Source organism: Apodemus sylvaticus, chromosome 2 (genome assembly GCF_947179515.1).
Source record: "Apodemus sylvaticus chromosome 2, mApoSyl1.1, whole genome shotgun sequence".
Lineage (NCBI taxonomy): Eukaryota > Metazoa > Chordata > Mammalia > Rodentia > Muridae > Apodemus > Apodemus sylvaticus.
Genome location: NC_067473.1, coordinates 63,513,999 through 63,533,643, shown reverse-complemented (window position 1 = coordinate 63,533,643; position 19,645 = coordinate 63,513,999). Strand labels below are relative to the sequence as shown.

At 40.1% G+C, this 19,645-nt stretch overlaps 1 protein-coding gene across 1 annotated transcript in view; it reads left to right on the top strand.

Annotated features, from left to right (window-relative positions):
• The window catches only part of Kdm7a (lysine demethylase 7A), a 65,809-nt gene that overhangs the window by 7,517 nt on the left and 38,647 nt on the right, over positions 1-19,645 (top strand). The window contains exon 2 of the mRNA XM_052173492.1: positions 14,177-14,262. Within this exon, the coding sequence (XP_052029452.1) occupies positions 14,177-14,262 (86 nt within the window). The remainder of the gene's footprint in view (positions 1-14,176; positions 14,263-19,645) is intronic.

Below are 19,645 nucleotides of genomic sequence, written 5' to 3'. Positions count from 1 at the left end.
GCTAGGGAGAAGGCTTAGCTGTCTGCTCCAGAGGACCCAAGCTCTATCCCAAGACCCCATATCAAGTGTCTTACAACCATCAGAACTTTGGCTTCTGGAATTTTTTTAATTTTTTAAATTTTTTTTATTCAATATAATTTATTTACATTTCAAATGATTTCCCCTTTTCTAGCCCCCCACTCCCCGAAAGTCCCGTAAGCCCCCTTCTCTTCCCCTGTCCTCCCACCCACCCCTTCCTACTTCCCCGTTCTGGTTTTGCCGAATACTGCTTCACTGAGTCTTTCCAGAACGGCTTCTGGAATTTTAACACCTTTGGCCTCCACAGACACTTGTATTTACATGTACACACCCACACCTACAAATAATTATTAAAAATAATAAAAACAGGGCTGGAGAGATAGCTCAGTGGTTAAGAACACTTGTTGTTGTTCTTTCAGAGGACTAGGTTTGGTTCCCAGCCCCCATGTGGCACCTTACAACTGCCTATAACTACAGGAGATCTGACGCCTTCTTCTGGCCCTGTGGACATGAGGCATGCATGTGGCACACATACATATACACAGATATTCACACCTACCCATAAAATAAATAATATACAAATAGATAAATGTTTGTATTGACCACAGTAGTTTGAGATGCCAAACCTACCTACCTATCTATCTATCTATCTATCTATCTATCTATCTTTTTTCAGCCATATATATATGATTGATTCTGTTTCTATATATTATATTCTACTAGTCTCTGTCTATTTCTGCCCCAGCAGTACATTGTTTAGATTGTAGGGGCTTTTATAGTATGTTTTTAAGTCTGATAAGGCCAAGCCGGGCAGTGGTGGTGCACGCCTGTAATCCCAGCACTCTGGGAGGCAGAGGCAGGAAAATTTCTGAGTTCGAGGCCAGCCTGGTCTACAAGAGTGAGTTCCAGGACAGCTGGGGCTATACAGAGAAACCCTGTCCAAAAAACCAAGTCCAAAAAAAAACCACAACAAAAACAAACAAACAAATAAAAAAGTCTGATAAGGCCAGTCTTGTCCTCCTAGTTATTGTCTTCAATGTTTTTCTGACTGTTCTTAGAGATTTAGTTTTTTTTATGTGAACATTACTATTTACTTGCCTAAATTTAATCTTTTTAAAAAATATATGTTTAAAATACATTTATGTGTGTTTCTGTGTCTGTATGTGTGAGTGTATGCCTGAGGAGACCAAGAGAGGATGTGGGGTTCCCCCGCAGTTGTAAGCAGTCCAGTGTGGGGGCTGAGAACCGACCATGGGAAGAGCAGCAAGTGCTCCCACTAAGCCAACTCTTCAGTCTAATAACTTGCTTAATTTTATTTAAAAAAACACTTTACGCTACTTTTATTGAGATTAAACGTATAAATTTAACAGTAAACTGATATTTTATAATGTTGAGTCATTCTCGCTAAGTAAAACACTATTTATAACATAACACTTCTGTGTCTGTTAGGTGTGTGTTAAATCTTCCTTTGTATAGATTTTTTTTTTTCATTTGCTAGGATTATTCCTAAGTATTTAGTTTTTTATTACTGTTGAAATGGGGCTTTCTTTTTCTTGTTTGGTTATTATTTGTATATATGAAGATTGGAATTTTTTTTGGTTACATTTATACTTGCTATCTTATTGGAAGAATTGAATTTTAGGAACTATCTAACTCAGTTGCTAGAGTGCTTGCCTAGTATGTGGATTTGCTGAGTTTGATTTTCTTGTACCACAAAACCCAGGAGTGGTGGTACATACCTGTACTCAAGGCACTCTGGTAGACAGTCATCAGAAATTTAAGGCCACTCTTTGCTCCATAGTGAGATTGAGGCTAACTTGTGATAATTTGACCCTGACTCAACACAAAAAGCAAGAAACAAGCAAAAAACAAAAACAAAACAAACACCCCTCCCCCCCAAACTCCTGTTCTAGTTAGGGTTACTGTTACTGTGATGAAAGACCATGACCAAAGCAACTTGGGGAGAAAAGGGCGTATGCATTCTCATTACTGTTTATTTGTTGTTTTAAAAAACAAATATCCCAGCTGTTCAACTTTACCGATGAAGACCCAGGAGCTAGATGCTGGGGTGAAAACTGCTAGTAGAGAAAGTATCCTGCTGACCTTAGAGAAAGCAGTCTCTCCTCCTCTCAGTCTCTTAAACACCCTTGAACTCAACTTCCCTCCTTTGTGTTCGCTCAGTCAGCTGGTGCCTGCTCTGCCCCCTGACCTGCCATCGGCTTCACTTAGCTCTTGTTTACAGAAAACTCCTGTTAAAGGCGCGTGCTAGGGCTGAGCCACACCACAAGGTTTTTCCAGTTTACAATCTTGGGGTTTGCAATGTGAACAAATATCCTGCAATATTCATTGAAGGAAACTAGGACAGGAGCTCAAACAGTCCTCACTGTACAATCTTCGGATATGTGCAAGTTTCTGTTGGATGGTTCAGTTAAATAACACTAGTCCCCTAGGATTCAAATTGCAGTCGCCATGATGTATTTCCTCTGAGTGTGGGCTTTGCTGCCAGCTCTTCAGTGTGCACATCTGCAGCAGTCATAAGCAGGAGACATGCATCTGTTCTTCAGTTCACACAGGTAGCGGTTGTCAGGGTGCTGCCTCCTTGTCTCCAGTAAGAAGCACAAACAAGATGCTGCTAACTTGGATAATAGAAAGAGAAAAACACTCAGTTAAGATGATAGTGCAGCACAGGTGGGGCAGGAGGCAGGGTAGGAGCCATGCCCACGGAAGTAAAGTCAAATTGGATGTTTTTTTTGTTTTTTGTTTTTTCAAGGCAGGGTTTCTCTGTGTAGCCCTGGCTGTCCTGGAATTCACTCTGTAGACCAGGCTGGCCTCGAACTCAGAAATCCGCCTGCCTCTGCCTCCCAGAGTGGTGGGATTACAGGTGTGTGCCACCACTGCCTGGCTAAAATGGGGTCAGATCTCATTACAGATGGTTGTGATACACTATGTGGCTGGGATTTGAACTCAGAACCTTCGGAAGAGCAGTTAGTGCTCTTAACTGTTGAGCCAACTCTCCAGCCCCAAATTGGATGTTAACTGGAATAACAAAATAAAAAATCACCTTGATGCTGCTTCCCGTGGAAGGGCTCCGGATGAAGCCAGAGTCATTTTAGTGAAGGCACACTTACAGTGGTGCTTTAACTCCTAGTATATGAAGATACAGTAGTTTTATTGTTCTATATAAGCAACAATATGAGCATGTTTTTAAAAAAGTTAAATTATTTTTGGGCTGGAGAGATGGCTCCAGAGGTCCTGAGTTCAATTCCCAGCAACCACATCGTGGCTCATAGCCATCTGTAATGGGATCTGATGCTCTCTTCTGGGGTGTCTGAAGACATACAGTGTACTCACATAATATGAAATAAATCTTAAGAAAAATATTTTAAGAAAAGAGGACACCCAGACCTTGCCATTCTTGCAGGCAGGCTTGGAGGTGGCAGCTTCCAGACCCAGTGGAATCTGCGTTGGAGAGCAGGGCTATGCACTCATGCATTTTTAATGTTTTGATACATTTATAAAGGTCGTGGAGTAATTGCAGTTTCCACCACTGAGTATTAAGATAGCCTCGCATAGTTCTGTGTATGTGGTTATGTGGGCATGAGAGCTCCCATAGCAGCAGCATGTGTGAGGAGGTCAGAAGACAATTTTTGGGATTTGGTTCTTGGCTTCCATGTTGCGCAGATTTGAGCTTTTAGACCATTCTCCTATCTATCTCTACCTTCCATTTTACTGTGAGGTTGCTGGCATCATAGATGCATGTTACTGAAATTTAACTTTTAACACGTGGGTGAATTGCTAGGCTTGTGCAACAAATACTTTTTACCTCCTGAGCTATCTTGCTGGTCTAACATGGTTATTTTTATGAACTTGCCCTACAGTATTAGGCAGAGTTCTCTAGAAGGACTAGAACCAGTAGAATGTAAATACCTTATTAAAGGGGACTTACTTGATTGGCTAACACAAAAGGGGCTGAGGAGTCCAGCAACAACTGTCTGCATGCTGGAGGCACAGACCCAAGTTGTTGTTCAGTTCACAATACTGGTTGTCCCAGCAGATCCATTCTGGTGCTGGGGGCGGACAAGTTCTTTCTCTAGAGAAGCCAGTGTTAGGAAGACCAGGGAAGCTAGAGTCTGGGGACAGTGAAGGATGGCAGGAGTGATGCTGGGTCCTTGGAAAAAGTGGAGACAGGCCAGCGACACTGCATTCCTTGGCCATCCTTATTTAGGTCAGGACGGCTATTGGAAGGGGTCAGTCACTATCTTTGAAAGTGGGTCTTTCTGTCTTTGTTAATTTCTCCCTAGAAATGCCCTCAGACACCCAGACATGTGTCCTGGGTGAGTCCACACCCTTTTGTGTACACAATGAAGATTGACTGACTGCACACCCTCCATACAGAGTGTGGGCTGCCCATATTCTTGCATTTGCCAGGTATGGCTTGTTTGACCCTCTAGTGAAAATTAACAATTACCCAGTGGACTCTGAGAAAGCTGTGAGTGGCTTCAATATGTAATCAAGTAAAAGAGTCCTCCTTTCCCACACATCGTACGCTTTATGTCTTCTTGACTTTGGGGCTTTGAAATAGAGCATTGTGATATTTGCTGGACAGTTAGTGCCACTTTTTTTTGCAGTTGATGAACACTTAGGGTTTGTATTTTTACTTGTTTCTTTTTAATTTTTGGGTCATGTGAAATTCTGTGTAGGGATATTTATTATGAATTATGTCAAGATTTCTATGTTCTAAACCCTACTCTGATTTATCCTTCTTCCAGAATGGAAAAGCATGCTACAGGTATTGTTTTCTTACTGAAGGTAAAATGGTCTTAGTTGCTGTCCTAACAGAAAATTCACTCATGAATGCTTTTGCTTGGCTCAGCCATTTCTTTTAGGAAACATGCCTTTGGACTGTTACTTATAAATCAGAACGGTTAGCAGAAAGACTTACTGAACTTTACTTGACACCTATCCTTTGTGGCTTACTGAATCACAAATTGTCTTAGAAAAGTCTTTTACTTGTTATCTTTTATTTTAGAGTGTTATCTGTTAGCTTTGTGTATATTAAACTTTATGAAGGTATCAGTTCTAAAAAAATATAGCTGTTCTTTCTACACTCAATAGTATACTACTCTATACTCAATAGAAATGAAACTTCAATTGGACTGAAACATTTTTAATGGCTTTGGTTTATTTTTAAAAATCTATTTATGGCCAGATGTGGTGTTTCATACCTGTAATCCCAGCATTTAAGAGGTTGAACTAGAGCCGGGCAGTGGTGGCACATGTCTGTAATCCCAGCACTCTGGGAGGCAGAGGCAGGCGGATTTCTGAGTTTGAGGCCAGTCTGGTCTACAGAGTGGGTTCCAGGACAGCCAGAGCTATCCAGAGAAACCCTGTCTCGAAAAACCCAAAAATCCAAACAAACAAACAAAAAAAAAGAGGTTGAACTAGGAGGATTGTCACAAGTTTGAGCCCAGCCTGGTCTACAGTGTAAGACATTGTCTTGGTAGTGGGGAAAAAGCTGGGCATGGTGGTACTTGCCTTTCAATTATAGCACTTGTGAGGCAGAGATAGTTGGGTATCTTTGCAATTGAGACTATGAAAGTTCAGGCTAGCCAGGTCTATATAGCAAGACCTTGTTTCAAATCAAAACCAATCAATCAATCAGTCAATCAATCAAGCCAAAAATAATAACAATCACCATATTTCCTTCAATTTATTATCTATTTACCAGTATTATTTTTATTAACAATATGTTTGGAAAACCAAGATAATATATTGATAATTGGAGGTACACAAAAGGAAACATAATAAATAGTGTTACATAAATATGTAATGAGTAGGAACAGTCTGTTTCTAAACTTGGAGCCAAGCCTGGAAAAACAAAAAATTAGGTGGGAGCTCACACCTTTAATCCCAGAGGCAGGCAGATCTGTGGTTTAAGGCCAGCCAAGTCTACATATTGAGCTCCAGGGTACACACTGACACCCTGTCTCCAAAAAAATAAAGTTAGGTCTCATTTTGTCAGCAGAAGTATGAACATTTCAGAAAAAAGATCTCAAAAGAAAATTCAGTTTTTTATTTCCTTTCATACTCATTTTACTTCATTTCCCTTTTTATATTTGAAAAATTTATCTTCTGTTTTTTTAAGAGACAGGCTATGCAGCTGGCTGGTCTGAAACTCAATAAACAGACCAGGCTGATCTCAAGACTGGGAGGTCGGCCTGCCTCTGCCTCCAGGAGCCCTGAGATCAAAGGTCTGTGCTACCACATCTTGCTGAATGCATATTTAAACATGGTCTAGGATAGCAGTCCAGACTAGCATCTACTACTCTGGTTAGTATTCCCTCTTTGTGTCAGTTGATAAATATTTTGTATGGATTGACTTTGAGATGGACCTGTGTAGATGGATCTGAATAGGAAATGCGGAATTACATGTATGGTGCCTAACGCCTAATTGCAGTACAGTTTTCATAGAAAGTGGTTGTGAGTCGACATTGTACTAGCCTCTCAGGTAGGGTTTTAGATTATTAGTTCCCTCGTGCCATTCTTTGCCAAGCTGGCTGCAAAAGAATCACCTGGGGAACTTGTTAAAAATAGAGATTATTGGGCTACCCATTAAGTTTCCCCTGTAGATTGACAGTGGGGTTTAGATGTGTTTTCTTTGTGGTGTGTGTCTGCGTGCACACGTGCGCCTGAGATTGATGTTGAGTATCATCCTCAACCATTCTTTACCTTAGGTTTAAAGACAGGGTCTCTCACTGAACTCGGAGCCTGCCAACTAATCTAGATTGTCTGACCATCGAGCCCCAGGGTTACTGTCTCCATCCCTCAGCACTGGGATTAAAAGTGTATGCCATGGTGCTTAGTTTTGTTTTGTTTTTGTAAATGTGGATTGGGGGGGTCTACCTCTGGTCCTCATGCTTGTATGTTAAGTACTTTACAGATTGAGCCATCTCCCCCCCCCCCCAGAGAGAGAGAGAGGATGAAGAGAGGGGGGGGGACATAATATACTATTTGTACCGGTGTTTGTTGCTTTCAGGGAGATCTTCTCATGTCTCCTTTGTAACTCCTTCATGTGACCTCCTCCTTTGGAAAGGCTGCTTAGTGGCAATTGGAAAAGATCCACAGGGGATTCTAATGGGTTATGGGCATAGTCATAGTCTGATTGTTACAGGGGTTAGAAACACTTCTTTTTGAATGTTAATTTCCTAAATCTTGAATTTTACGATGAGCTGTACTTACCAAGCATTTCATGGATTTCTAGATATATACAAAATTTTGCAAGTTTTTCCCTTGATGTGATTAGGTAGAAATCATCAATCAAAAATACATGATGGGGCTGGAAAGATGGCTCAGAGGTTAAAAGCACTTGGAATTTCTTTTTTCTTTTCTTTTCTTTCCTTTCTCTCTCTCTTTCTCTCTTTCTTTCTTTCTTTTTATCAAGACAGGGTTTCTCTGTACAGCCCTGGCTGTCCTGGAACTCACTCTGTAGAGTGGGTTGGCCTCGAACTCAGAAATCTGCCTAACTCTGCCTCCCAAGTACTGGGATTAAAGGCATGTGCCACCACTGCCTGGCAAGCACTTGCTATTTTTGCAGAGGACCCAAGTTTAATTTCCAGCATTTAAGGTTAGGAGGCTACAAGCACTGGTAACTCCAGCTCCAGGGGATTTAATACCCTTTTCTGGTCTCTGCAGACACCTACACCACTCACGGAATAAAAGTGAAAATTCAGGTCTAGAGAGAGATCTCAGCAGTTAAGAGCACTTAAGTGTTCTTCCAGAGGACCCGAGGTTTTTCCTACCATTCACAACTGTCCGTAATTCCAGTCCTAGAGAATCTATCTGATGGCCTCTTCTGGACTTTAGGCATTGCACACACATGATACACAGCAGATATGCACACATATAGACAAAACACTCATATTTCTAAAATAAATAAATCCTAAAAAAAATTACATGAGGGAATTGAACTTGCATCACCTGCCCACAGTCCTAGGTAGAGTTTGATAAATGGAGGATCAGGAGTTCAGGGCATATATCCTTAGCTATAGAAAACCAAAAACTTAAAACCAATTCATACTAACGTATATGAAGCCAGTAGCATGAAAAAGGTGTCATGGGTAGAATCAGCTATAAACAAGGTCTTCAGACTCTGTTGCTGTTTTATTTTCTGTTACTGCAGGAGGTGTGTCTGTGTGTGTGTGTGTGTGTGTGTGTGTAGAGAGGGGGTGGTTAGATAGAAGAAGGCAGAGGGCAGGTGGCAATTACACCAAAAACCTGCTCTACCAATTTTTTTTTTTTTTTTTTTTTTGGTTTTTTGGATTTGGTTTTTTTTTTTGAGACAGGGTTTCTCTGTATAGCTCTGGCTGTCCTGGAACTCACTCTGTGAGGCTGGCCTCGAACTGGCCTCGAACTCAGAAATCTGCCTGCCTCTGCCTCCCAGAGTGCTGGGATTACAGGCGTGCACCACCACTCCCCGGCTACCAAATATTTCTTACTGCACATCTTTCACTGTACTACCTATATGTAAGAGATACCTATATTCATGTCTCTGTTAATGACTTACTTTCCTATTCACTGTGACCAAATACATACTTGATAAGAAGCCACAGAAGCCGGGGGTATAGATTGGTAAATGGTAGTGAGGAGTATTAGCCTGAGAGGTAGAATGGCTAGTGGGATGACCACAGGGCAGTGAAAAACAGTAGAACTCTGGTGCTTGGGAACTGTTTCCTCCTTTGGAACATTCTCATGGATATTATTACTTCCATAGAGAACAGTTCCTAAGTTCCACTGCCAGTTGTATTGGCTGGTCTGTGTGCTCAGTCATACAGGGACAGCCGAGACAACAAGCGAATAGTTAATGTGAATTATCCCCTTTTCATATACTCCCCGTGGAACAATATCAGTAGAATTGTGTCAGCAATATTTTTTTTCAGCTTTTAAGAGAGTTTTATATAACAGTTCATTTATTGTTTTTTTTTTTTTTAACCACCTACTATTTTCTTCTCTCACTTTCTTTGTTGTTTTCTTTTATTCTGTCTTCTGTTTTTTGTCCTTATTAGTGAAGATGTTCTTAGCTGGTTAGGAGGCTATGGGACAGTTGGGAATATGAACCCAGCTATTAGACATAGAAAACGTGTTTCATATGAGAAATTGTGAAGGAGTGGAATTTGGTTGTGTTATGCCCGAAACTGTCCCAAGACCTAACCTGATCCTAGATTTCAAAGTGAAAGAAAATAAGATTACACTATCTAGGAGGAAGAATTTGTTCTGGGTTTTGAAGATGAGGTAGGGTATGGCTACTTAGTGCTAAATGGAAAGGTGATTTGAAGAAAGTTAATGTAATGGAATCCACTGTAATAGGCTCTTAGAAGAAGGTGATCACCCACTCTTACAGCTCCAAGAGTAGAGACTATAAAGGGGTTCCTTATCCAAGAGGGAGGAAAAAAGGTCGGGCAGATCCCGATGAGTCCTTGTTAGTTATTAATACAGTTCTGTTCTTCAAGAGTTCATTCCTCTACGTCCCTCCCCCTTTCAGCCAACTAAGCGACACTTTCAGAAGATAAGTGCTCACGCTGTTACTCGCACTCACCAAATGGCACTGAGGTCGTTCACTAATGGAAACTTCAGCAGAGGTCATAGTGTCATCCCACGGGACCCTCACCCCTGCAGATGCACACAGTGGGGTAATAAACAGTGAATTTTCTGCTGTTACAAAAACGGTGACAGCATGTATAGGAAGGAAAGTTTAAAAAAAGAAGTAAAAAGAGAAGTAAATGAAAAAAAATAAAAAGAGAGGTAAATGGGAGAAGAGACTAAAGGCTTTGTGCCAGATTTAAAAAGTCATAAAATGTTGTTTTTTGAGTTGTGCATCTCCTGAGTCCTGCTACCTTTGTAGAGAGCTTATAGGTTCTTTTAATGAGCAGTAAGGAGGGTAGAGTGATAGAACTGAAGTGTGTTGATTGAGAAACATTCAATTTTGTTTTTGTTTTCATTTTTTTTTTTTTCGAGACAGTGTTTTCCCTGTATAGCCCAGCTGTCCTGGAACTCACTCTGTAGACCACGCTGGCCTCGAACTCAGAAATCCACCTGCCTCTGCCTCCCAGGTGCTGGGATTAAAGGCGTGCAGACACCACTGTCAGACTGAAACATTCAATTTTAATGTTAAGTTTATTTAACATTATTTTTGACTCATTTAAATGCCTCTTCATGTTTATTTCTTATTAAATTTACTATTTTACAAGTATTTTTGTTTATTTTAGGTGTATTAGTTTTTGCCTGCATGTATATAAATGTTTTATATAAATTATGCAGTGCCCACAGAGAAAGATGGTATCAGATTCCCTAGAAGTGGAGTTATAAACAAGTGTAAGCCTCCATATGGGTGCTTGGGGCAAGAGGGGCAAATGCTTTTAACCCCTGCTGTATCTCCAGCTTCCAAATTGACTATTTTTCAATTACCAAATTTGCTAAGTGTTTAGGTGTGTTCTGCTAGTTGATGAGAATTAGCCAACACTAGAAGACATCACTGGTATATCTTATATTTTATGTTTTAATATATATTACATAATTTTGTTCTTGGAGTTAGTGTCTCAGTGTAACCCAGGTTGGCCTTGAACTCGCTGTGTATGGAGGATGGATGATCTTGGACTCCATCTTTCCTTCAGCTGTGCTGGTTAGTGCTAGTGCTGGAGATGTGCCTCCCCACACTAGCTCACTGGCATTGGAACAAAGCAGATAGATGAGGTGAGGTGTAGTGAGAGGCTGCAGAAGGGAGTCAGGGCTCTTTGAGAATCAATAGTCAAGTTTTGCTGTAAAAATATTCTTAACTAATTGGAACATCCCTGGCTTCTCTTTTTCCCTAAGTATTGTGGAAGTCACCTTTGTGCTAGCAGGTGTGTGTCATGACACATCTTTTTTTTCTTTGTTTTTCTCATTTTTAAACTTAATAGATTAATTTGTGGAATTTTAAAAAAAAGTTACATGTGTCTGATGTAGGTTTATACGTGTTGAGTGCAGTGCCCATACAGAGTGGGAAAGAACTTTTGGGTTCTCTGGAGCTGGGGTTATAGGAAATTTTAACTGTCTAACATGGGTGCTGGAAAACAATTTTGGGGTTCTCTGTAGTTCTCTTACTAACTGCTGAGCCATCTCTCCAGCCTCCTAATTTGTAGAATTTGGTCATTGTGTAGTGATGTTTTTCATTTAATATTTATTCATTTCTCCACAGAATTCTACTATGAGAATGTACTGTAACTAATTTTATTGTTGATAGACCATTATAAGTAGATTAACTATTTGCATATCGGTAGGGGTACACTGGTGTACACTGCACGGGCTTTGTTCTCTAAAATGGCTGTTCCTCTTGTACTGACCACAGAGCTTCCTTCTCAGTGACTTAGAGATAATGAAATTTTGGGTATAAATTCTCTGAGTATCTTCATGGAAATATCCTTTGCTCTGACTTACATTTGCCCTTTATTATAAAATTGTAGTTTAATGAACAGAAGTTACTTTAGTATGGCCGAAATAACAGTTCTCCTCTTACAGGTGTTGCTTGTTTTAAAATGAACGTTTTTCCACAAAACAATACTTTCAGTATTATTCTGCATGGTTTTTGTACTTAGGTTTATAATCTCATTAAATTTTTTCTTTTCTTTTCCTTTTTTTCCTATTTTTTGAGATAGGGTATCATTATGTAGACCAGGCTGACTTCAATTTCACAGAAATCCATCTGCCTTTGTCTCTCAAGTGCTGGGATTAAAGATGTATACTGTCATGCTTGGCAACTACAATTAATTTTTTACATTGTAAAAACATACCTGATTTTTTTTTCTTTTTCCCATGCAAATAAATAAGACGGAATTTTAGAACTTTTCATTGAAAAGTCTGCCCTGGCCAGGCGGTGGTGGCACACGCCTTTAATCCTGGCATTTGGGAGGCAGAGGCAGGTGGATTTCTGAGTTTGAGGCCAGCCTGGTCTACAGAGTGAGTTCCAGGACAGTCAGGGCTGCACAAAGAAACCCTGTCTCGGGAAAAAATAAAATAAAATAACCCCCCCCCCAAAAAAAAAAACAAAAGTCTGTCCTGTCTGCTCTGCAGTGACCCTTCTACATACCCTTGTGCATAAGTGTCCCTGTGTACATGGGTCTGTTTTGAATGGTCTTTAAAATAAGTGTTCAGATATAGTAGAACTTTGTTTTTCCTTCTATGGATACTTGGCTATCTTGCCTATTCTTGGCCCTTTTTAATTTCCACATTTTAGAATCATCTTGTTTCAGGCTCCACATTCTTTGATTGGGTTTAAATTGAAATTTATCAGTCATTTTCAGAAGAATTTAATTTTTAAAAAGATTTATGTGTAGAAGAAAATTTATTTATTTTTGGGAATTAAACTCTGGTCTTTGGAAGAGCATTAGTGGTCTTAACTGCTGAGACATGTCTCCAACCCTGATGGTTTCCTTTTTAATTTCATGCAGTAGCATTTGCCAGTTCACCACATGTATGCCAGGTGCCAACAGGGTAGAAAAAGGATATTGGGCCCTGGAACTGGCGTTTCCAATGGCTGTGAGCCACCAGGTGGGATGAGGACCCAGAGCCAGAGCGCGGCAGCCAGTGTGCTTACTAAGTGTCCAGCAAGCTCTCCATCTCAGGGTGTCTTAACATTGTATCTTCCATGGATGCTGAATATTTCTCAAATATTTATGACTTTATATTTATTTTGAGAACTTTATTGAGTTCTTGGTATTTAACTTTGAGAGCTCTTTATAGACTTTAGATATTGCCTGTTCTATATATGTTGGCAAAGATTTTTTTTTTCTCATTTTATAGGCTGTTTCTTTGCACTGCTGATTGTTTCTTTTTTAAAAAATATTTATTTTTATGTGTATGACTGTTGCTTGTATATATACACACATGTATACACACACACACACACACACACACACACACACACACACACGACATGTCTGTGGGTGCTACTCAGAGATAGAAGTGTGCACAGGTCCCCTGGACCTGGTGTTTCAAATGGTTTTAAGCTGCCATGCGGGTGCTGGAATCAAACAGGGGTCTTCTGGAAGAGCATCAGTGATCTGCTGAGACATCCCTCCAGCCCTGATTCTTTCCTTTTTAATTTCATGCAATAATATTTGTGAGTTTTTCAGATTATTTTGTGTTATTAGAAGCCTTTTCTTTTTCTTTTTTCTTTTTTTTTTTTTTTTTGGCTTTTTGCAAGACAGGGTTCTTCTGTGTAGCTCTAGCTGTCCTGGAACTCACTCTGTAGACCAGGTCAGCCTTGAACTCAGAAATCAGCCTGCCTCTGCCTCCCAAGTGCTAGGATTAAAGGCGTGCGCCACCACCGCCTAGACTAGAAGGCTTTTCAAAAAGTCCTTGCTTGTATCTGTTTCTAGTGCTTTATACATATATTTTTCTCCAACAGTGTCACATTTTAAAGTCTTTTTTGTTTTTGTTTTTGTTTTTTTGAGACCGTAGCTCTGGCTGTCCTGGAACTCACTCTGTAGACCAGGCTGGCCTCAAACTCAGAAATCCGCCTGCCTCTGCCGCCCAAGTGCTGGGATTAAAGGCGTGCGCCACCATCACCAGGCAAATTTTAAAGTCTTAAAGTAAGATCTTTAGTCCATTTTGAAGTGAATTTTCTGTTGGATAGCCAATGCCAGATAAGTGCTGGATAGGGATCTAGCAACTCTGTGGGATGTCCAGTTTTCCTAGCACCATTGGCTTCCACTTTCAAACACATTCATTTAAGGACATACATTTCTATTTGCAAATTCTGCAATCTGCAAATTACATCATGTAGTAATTCATTGTTAAGATGAAAATAATGTTCAGAATCTCATTATGACTTACCTTTTCATTTATCTTATTGGTAATAATTTCAGAACAATGACACTTGCTTGAGGGTTTTATTCTTATAGTTGCATTATTCGTGGTGTCTCTACTGCTCCTGAAAGTGAATCGCTTCCTGTACATTTGGATATATTCTCCTCCACAATTAGCAAGTGTGTGGAGGGAGAAGACAATAACATTTGTTCTTGTGTCTCACATTTGCTATTTGAGTTACTGTACATTTCTTAGCTTAGTCCAGTTATAATTAAGTAAAGCATCTCCATCCCTGTTTTGTTGTCTGTCTTCCTTTCAGCTGTGTTGGTGTAGAAGAGCACCATGCTGTCGACATTGACGTATATCATTGCCCCAACTGTGCCGCTCTACACGGCTCGTCCTTGAGTAAGTATCAAACGCTTAAATAAAACATTTGAAACTTAGCGTGTGTAAGATGGTACATCTGTGATATTCTAATAATATCATAAACCGTCTAAGAACTTTAGGAAAGATTTTAAAAAAATACTTAGAATATATTTGTCTGAAAAAATAATAATTTGAGGAAATCTGTTTACATAGCACATACTGGCCCTAAATTTGTGTGTGTGTGTGTGTCTGTGTGTGTGTTTAGTTTTACAAGACAGAGTTGCTTTGTGTAGTCTTGACTGTCCTGGAACTCACTCTAGCTAGACCAGGCTAGCCTCAGAGAAATCCACTTGTCTCTGCCCCACAAGTGCTGGGATTAAAAGCATGTGCTGGCAATTCCAAACTCTTGATACTCCTGCCGCTGCTCCCAAGTGCTAGGTAAGCCTTTGAATGATTAAGTATGCCACAAGAATAAGGGAGAGAAATACTAACATTTTTAATTGCTTGGAAGCTTTCAGTTTCCAAAGCATGTCAAACAAAACTTACCTGCTTCTGTCATGGCTGATGACAACATTGGAGCAATGTGCAGAATTAAGATTTGACTCTATCGGGCAGATGCACGTTGAATATTTAGGAGAAAATTAGGGTATTGATAGGTAACATTTTGCATGCATTTACTGAATTTGGATGTCAAAGATTATCTACTTAAACCGTCTCCCTTCTGCACCCCTAGTGCCCGTGGAAAGATAGGCATGGAAGGTAAGGCCAGAGCAGGGCTCTGATGACAGTCTTTTTTGGAGAGTACAAGGTAAAGGCCAGAACCCTTTTTATCCACCTGTCTAGAGTATACCAGCATTAGAAGCAAAACAATATTTTTATTTGGTCCTTTACAGATAGTTCCAAAGACTAAATTGAGATGTCATTGTACAGATGTAAGAGCAAATATTTAAAAGGCTTTGGGGTATAATTATTTCTTTACAAATTTTTGACTGCAAAATATAATTTTTGTGCTCACAAAATTAAAGGAAAACTGAAGTCTTTGTTATTATAAAACTAGGAGGGCTAGAGATAGCATAACTATTAAAGGCTAATGTTCAGACTTTAATTTCCAGTACCTAAATCATCAAAGCCTGTCTCTCCAGCTTTCCTTTCCAATACTTGGAAGGCAGAGGCAGACACATCTATGTGAGTTCAAGGACAGCCTGGTCTTACATAGCAAGTTACAGGCCAGCCAGGGCTGCATAGTGAGACTCTGTCTCAAAAACATACAAAACAAAACAAGAAGGAATCTTTGACTAAGGATACTTGGATAAACTATAGGTAGGATGTAGGTAATTTACAGCCTTACTGTTTGAATATGGAGTTTTGCCTCATTATACTTTTCTAAGTAGAAATTTTGTTATATGAAAAGAGATTTAGTAACAATTAGATCATTTGTAAGAAATATTAATAATTTTCATAATCTGTTTTATAAAGAGACCTAGGAATTTTTTCCTAAAGATTTATTTATTGTTATATGTAAGTACACTGTAGCTGTCTTCAGACACCCCAGAAGAGGGTGTCAGATCTCATTAGGGATGGTTGTGAGCCACCATGCAGTTGCTGGGATTTGAACTCATGATCTCTGGAAGAGCAGTTGGTGCTCTTAACTGCTGAGTCATCTCTCCAGCCCAAGACCTAGGAATTTAAGCAGTAGAAATACATAAGAATAGTTTATGTCAAATACAAGTGACCTGCTTTTATAATATACAATATAAGCCTTAAATGCACCTTGTAGAATTGTTTACATGAATCTTGCTTGTAGCAAGTGCTTGTAGCACTGATGTATGTTGTATATAAGTTTTGGTCAAGAATAAGTTGGGAAGAAGTAAATTATTATTATTGAAGGTGGAACAGAACTAAATTTTATATCAGTTTTGGTATAGAATTCAGTTATCTATTCCCCAAATGAAATGATTTGAGTTTTATTTATATGAAGTACTGAGTTTCTAAGGGGTAGTACTACTTTAAGGGATACACTCTGTTTTTCCTATATGATGTCATCTTTTAGAAATCCTAGCACACTTGCTAAGTTGACTGCACAGACCATAATGGATCCCAACTTGCACTTTGAATAAAGATGTTTCAGAGAGATGCTTGCCTGTTACTTGGCCCTTAAAGTCCCTCTTGCCTTTGAAGACCTTCATCCCAGACACTGGCCGTCTTCTGGGCAAACATCCAACTTTGGGTACTCAGGAGGGGAGGTTCCCAGGGTGCCTTCATCTGTTCTGTCTTGATTTAAGGTTCACCCCTCCCCTAGTACCCCCTCCCTTCAACTTGAGTAATTTCTTTCAGTTCTTTCCCTCTGCTATTAAATGTTTCTTGATATCCAGGGTTTCTTGTTCCTGTCAGAATATCCCAGATGTCTTTATAGATACAATTGAGACACTATAATATACAATAAAGTGAATTAGACTATCCTTTCCAGTTGTGAAGAATCTTATTTTAAAGCAGAAAGGGGCTCAGTATTTGAATATATATTCTGTATACTCCTCAGGGACATGCAACCAAGGCAGACATCTTCGCCCTTTCCCTGTGCCTACTACTTTACTGCAACAATAGTTTACTGTTCCTTCATTGGCTTCCTCTAAAATAAAATTCAGTCAGCTGTAGTGGCAATTTTACATTTCAAGCTTGTTGGCCAAATAGGACAGTTGTGTGCTTCTCTTGATCTGTATATAGGTCAGCACATTAAAGGAAGTTAATAGTATTTAGCAGGCTATTACATGCTGGGTGCTTAGTGAGTCAGTGCTTGACCTATGTCACCTCCTTCAATATGTGCAACAATATTTTATGATATACGAGGTGAATTACCTAATTAAATCTTGTGTAGTTATTTGTCAGAGCTGTAGTTTGAACCCATAGCTATCAAGGCATAAACTGAGTAGATCTCACTGATTAATGTGCTCTGCAAAGATTAAAAGCAACATCTAGCTGGTTATGGTGGCATATGTCTTCTTTTTTTTTTTTTTTTTTTTTTCTTTTTTGGTTTTTCAAGACAGGGTTTCTCTGTGTGGTCCTGGCTGTCCTGGAACTCACTCTGTAGACCAGGCTGGCCTCGAACTCAGAAATCTGCCTGCCTCTGCCTCTCAAGTGCTGAGATTACAGGTGTGCACCACCACTCCTGGCTTGGTGGCATATGTCTTTAACCCCAGCACTTGGGAGGCAGAGGCAGGTGGATCTTTGTGAGTTCAAGAGCATCCTGGTCTGTGTAGTGAGTTCAAGGAATGCCAATAGTATATTAGAGAGACCCTGTCTCAAAGAGGGGAAAAAGTAAACAGACAGCTTTTGTGCTGGTGTTCTGTTTTTACGATGACGATGACGCCTGAGGAGCACCGCCTTGAGCTAGGTTCCTACCTGTATGCTAGGAATGTGAAGCATCTCTCTGAAACATTTTTATTCAGAGCATAAGTTGTGATCCATTATTGTCTGTGTAGTCAACTTAGCAAGTGTGCTAGGATTTTTAAGATTATGCCCATTTTCCTTGAGGCAGTTTTACAGTATATAAGTATCCTTAAAATAATGCTGTTTGTGTTAGTTTTTGTTGTTGCTGTAATGAAATAATGAAATTAAGGCAACTTATAAAAGGCTATCATGGGCTTGTGGGTGCAGAGGATTAAGAGGTTATTACAGCCAAGAAGGCTGACCGTGGCAGCAGGTAGCTGGGACAGCAGCTGAGCTCGTGTTTCTGTTTACAAGCAGGAGGCAGAGATAGTGTACTTGGAATGATGGGAGGTTCGAATGATGGGAGGCTTGGAACCTCAAGCTGTCACCAGTAACACACCTCCTCCCAACAGGACCACACCTTCTAATCCATCCCAGACAGCCACCAACTGGGGACCAACTATTTAAATATATGAGCCTCTGGGGGCAATTTTCAGTCAAATCACCAGTTTCTTCTAGCATTTCTGGAAATTTATCTTGAGGAATTAATCACAGAAACAGACTTATGTACATGACTGTTAATCACAATGTTGTATGAAGAAAGATTAAGAACAAATGATGTGCTTGTCTTAATTACTTTTCTGTTACTATGATGAAACACTATGACGAAGGCAACTTAAGTTTTTAATTTTAAACTTAGGTGTTTAATTTGGCTTATAGATTCAAAGGGGTTAGAGCCCATAATGGCAGAGCAAAGGAACAACTGAGGGCTCACTTCCTGACAAACAACCCTGAGGCAGAGCGAGCATGCCCTGAGGATTGCAGACTCTTTTGGAACCTCAGCCTGCCCCTCAGTGACACAGCTCATCTAACAAGGCCATCATTTTTTGCCCCGTGTTTTTAAAAAATGTTTTATTGATTCTTTGTAAATTTTACATCATTCTCCCCAGTCCCACTCATCTCCCTATCCCTTCATAGCTGCCTTCCTCCCCGGCAACTTCCCCTCTCAATGAAAACAAAAAAATTAAAATTAAAAAAAGAGAAAAACAAAACAGAACCAAACCCTCCTGCTGTGGAAGCGTCAGTGTGTCCCACAGTACACCTTTTGTCCATACAGCTTACCTGCAAATGCTCATTGCCATGAGTCATTGGTTTGCAGCCTCTGGCTTTTGCTACACTATCAGTACTGAATCCTCAACTGGGACTCTTCTTGGATGTTCTGTCTGTTGCAATAGAGATCCTACAGCTTTGGATCTGCAGGACCTGCCCCTTCATACACTCCAGCAGTTCACAGATGGGGTAGATGTTGGGGTGGGCCAACTTAGAGTCCTGCATCTGGGTCTGGGTGGAAACTGAGTCGCTCAGCCCGTCAGCTCCCCTGTGCCCATGCCAACAGGACCAGCTCTCCCACTCTGCCCAGATGAGGGGCAGCTTTCCTTCACTCAGCCCATGCTTTCTGCCACGAGGGCCAGCTCTAGTGTGTGGCCCAGGTGAGGTGGCCCACTCTCCCAAATGCTGCAGCCAGTGAGGGTGGGGCCAAAGGCCACACTTATAAATCTCTGCAAATGGTCCACTAACTAGTGACTAAGTATTCAAATATATTAGCCTCTGGGAATCATTCTCATTTAAACCACCATTGTGCTTAAGAATAAAAAAATAATTAAAAAATGGCACATCTACACATTAAAGTTGTTGGCTGGTTCTAATTTGCTTTTGATTATGTGGTAGGGAGAAAATGTTCATAAAAGAAGAAAATAATCAGTATAAAAACGTGATACCAGATGAAAATGAAAGTTTTATGTCTATGTGTAATAGAGGAAAACCAACAATAAGATGCCCTTGAATTGTAGGAATGGTTTGAAAAATTTGTTTTTACTTCTATGTATGTTTTTGTGTGTGTCTATATTCGTATGTGCACATGTATAGGTGCCTGAGGAGGCCAGGAGAGGGCATCAGAGATGCACCTAATGAAGGTTGGGGGGAGCTGAATCCTAAAGCT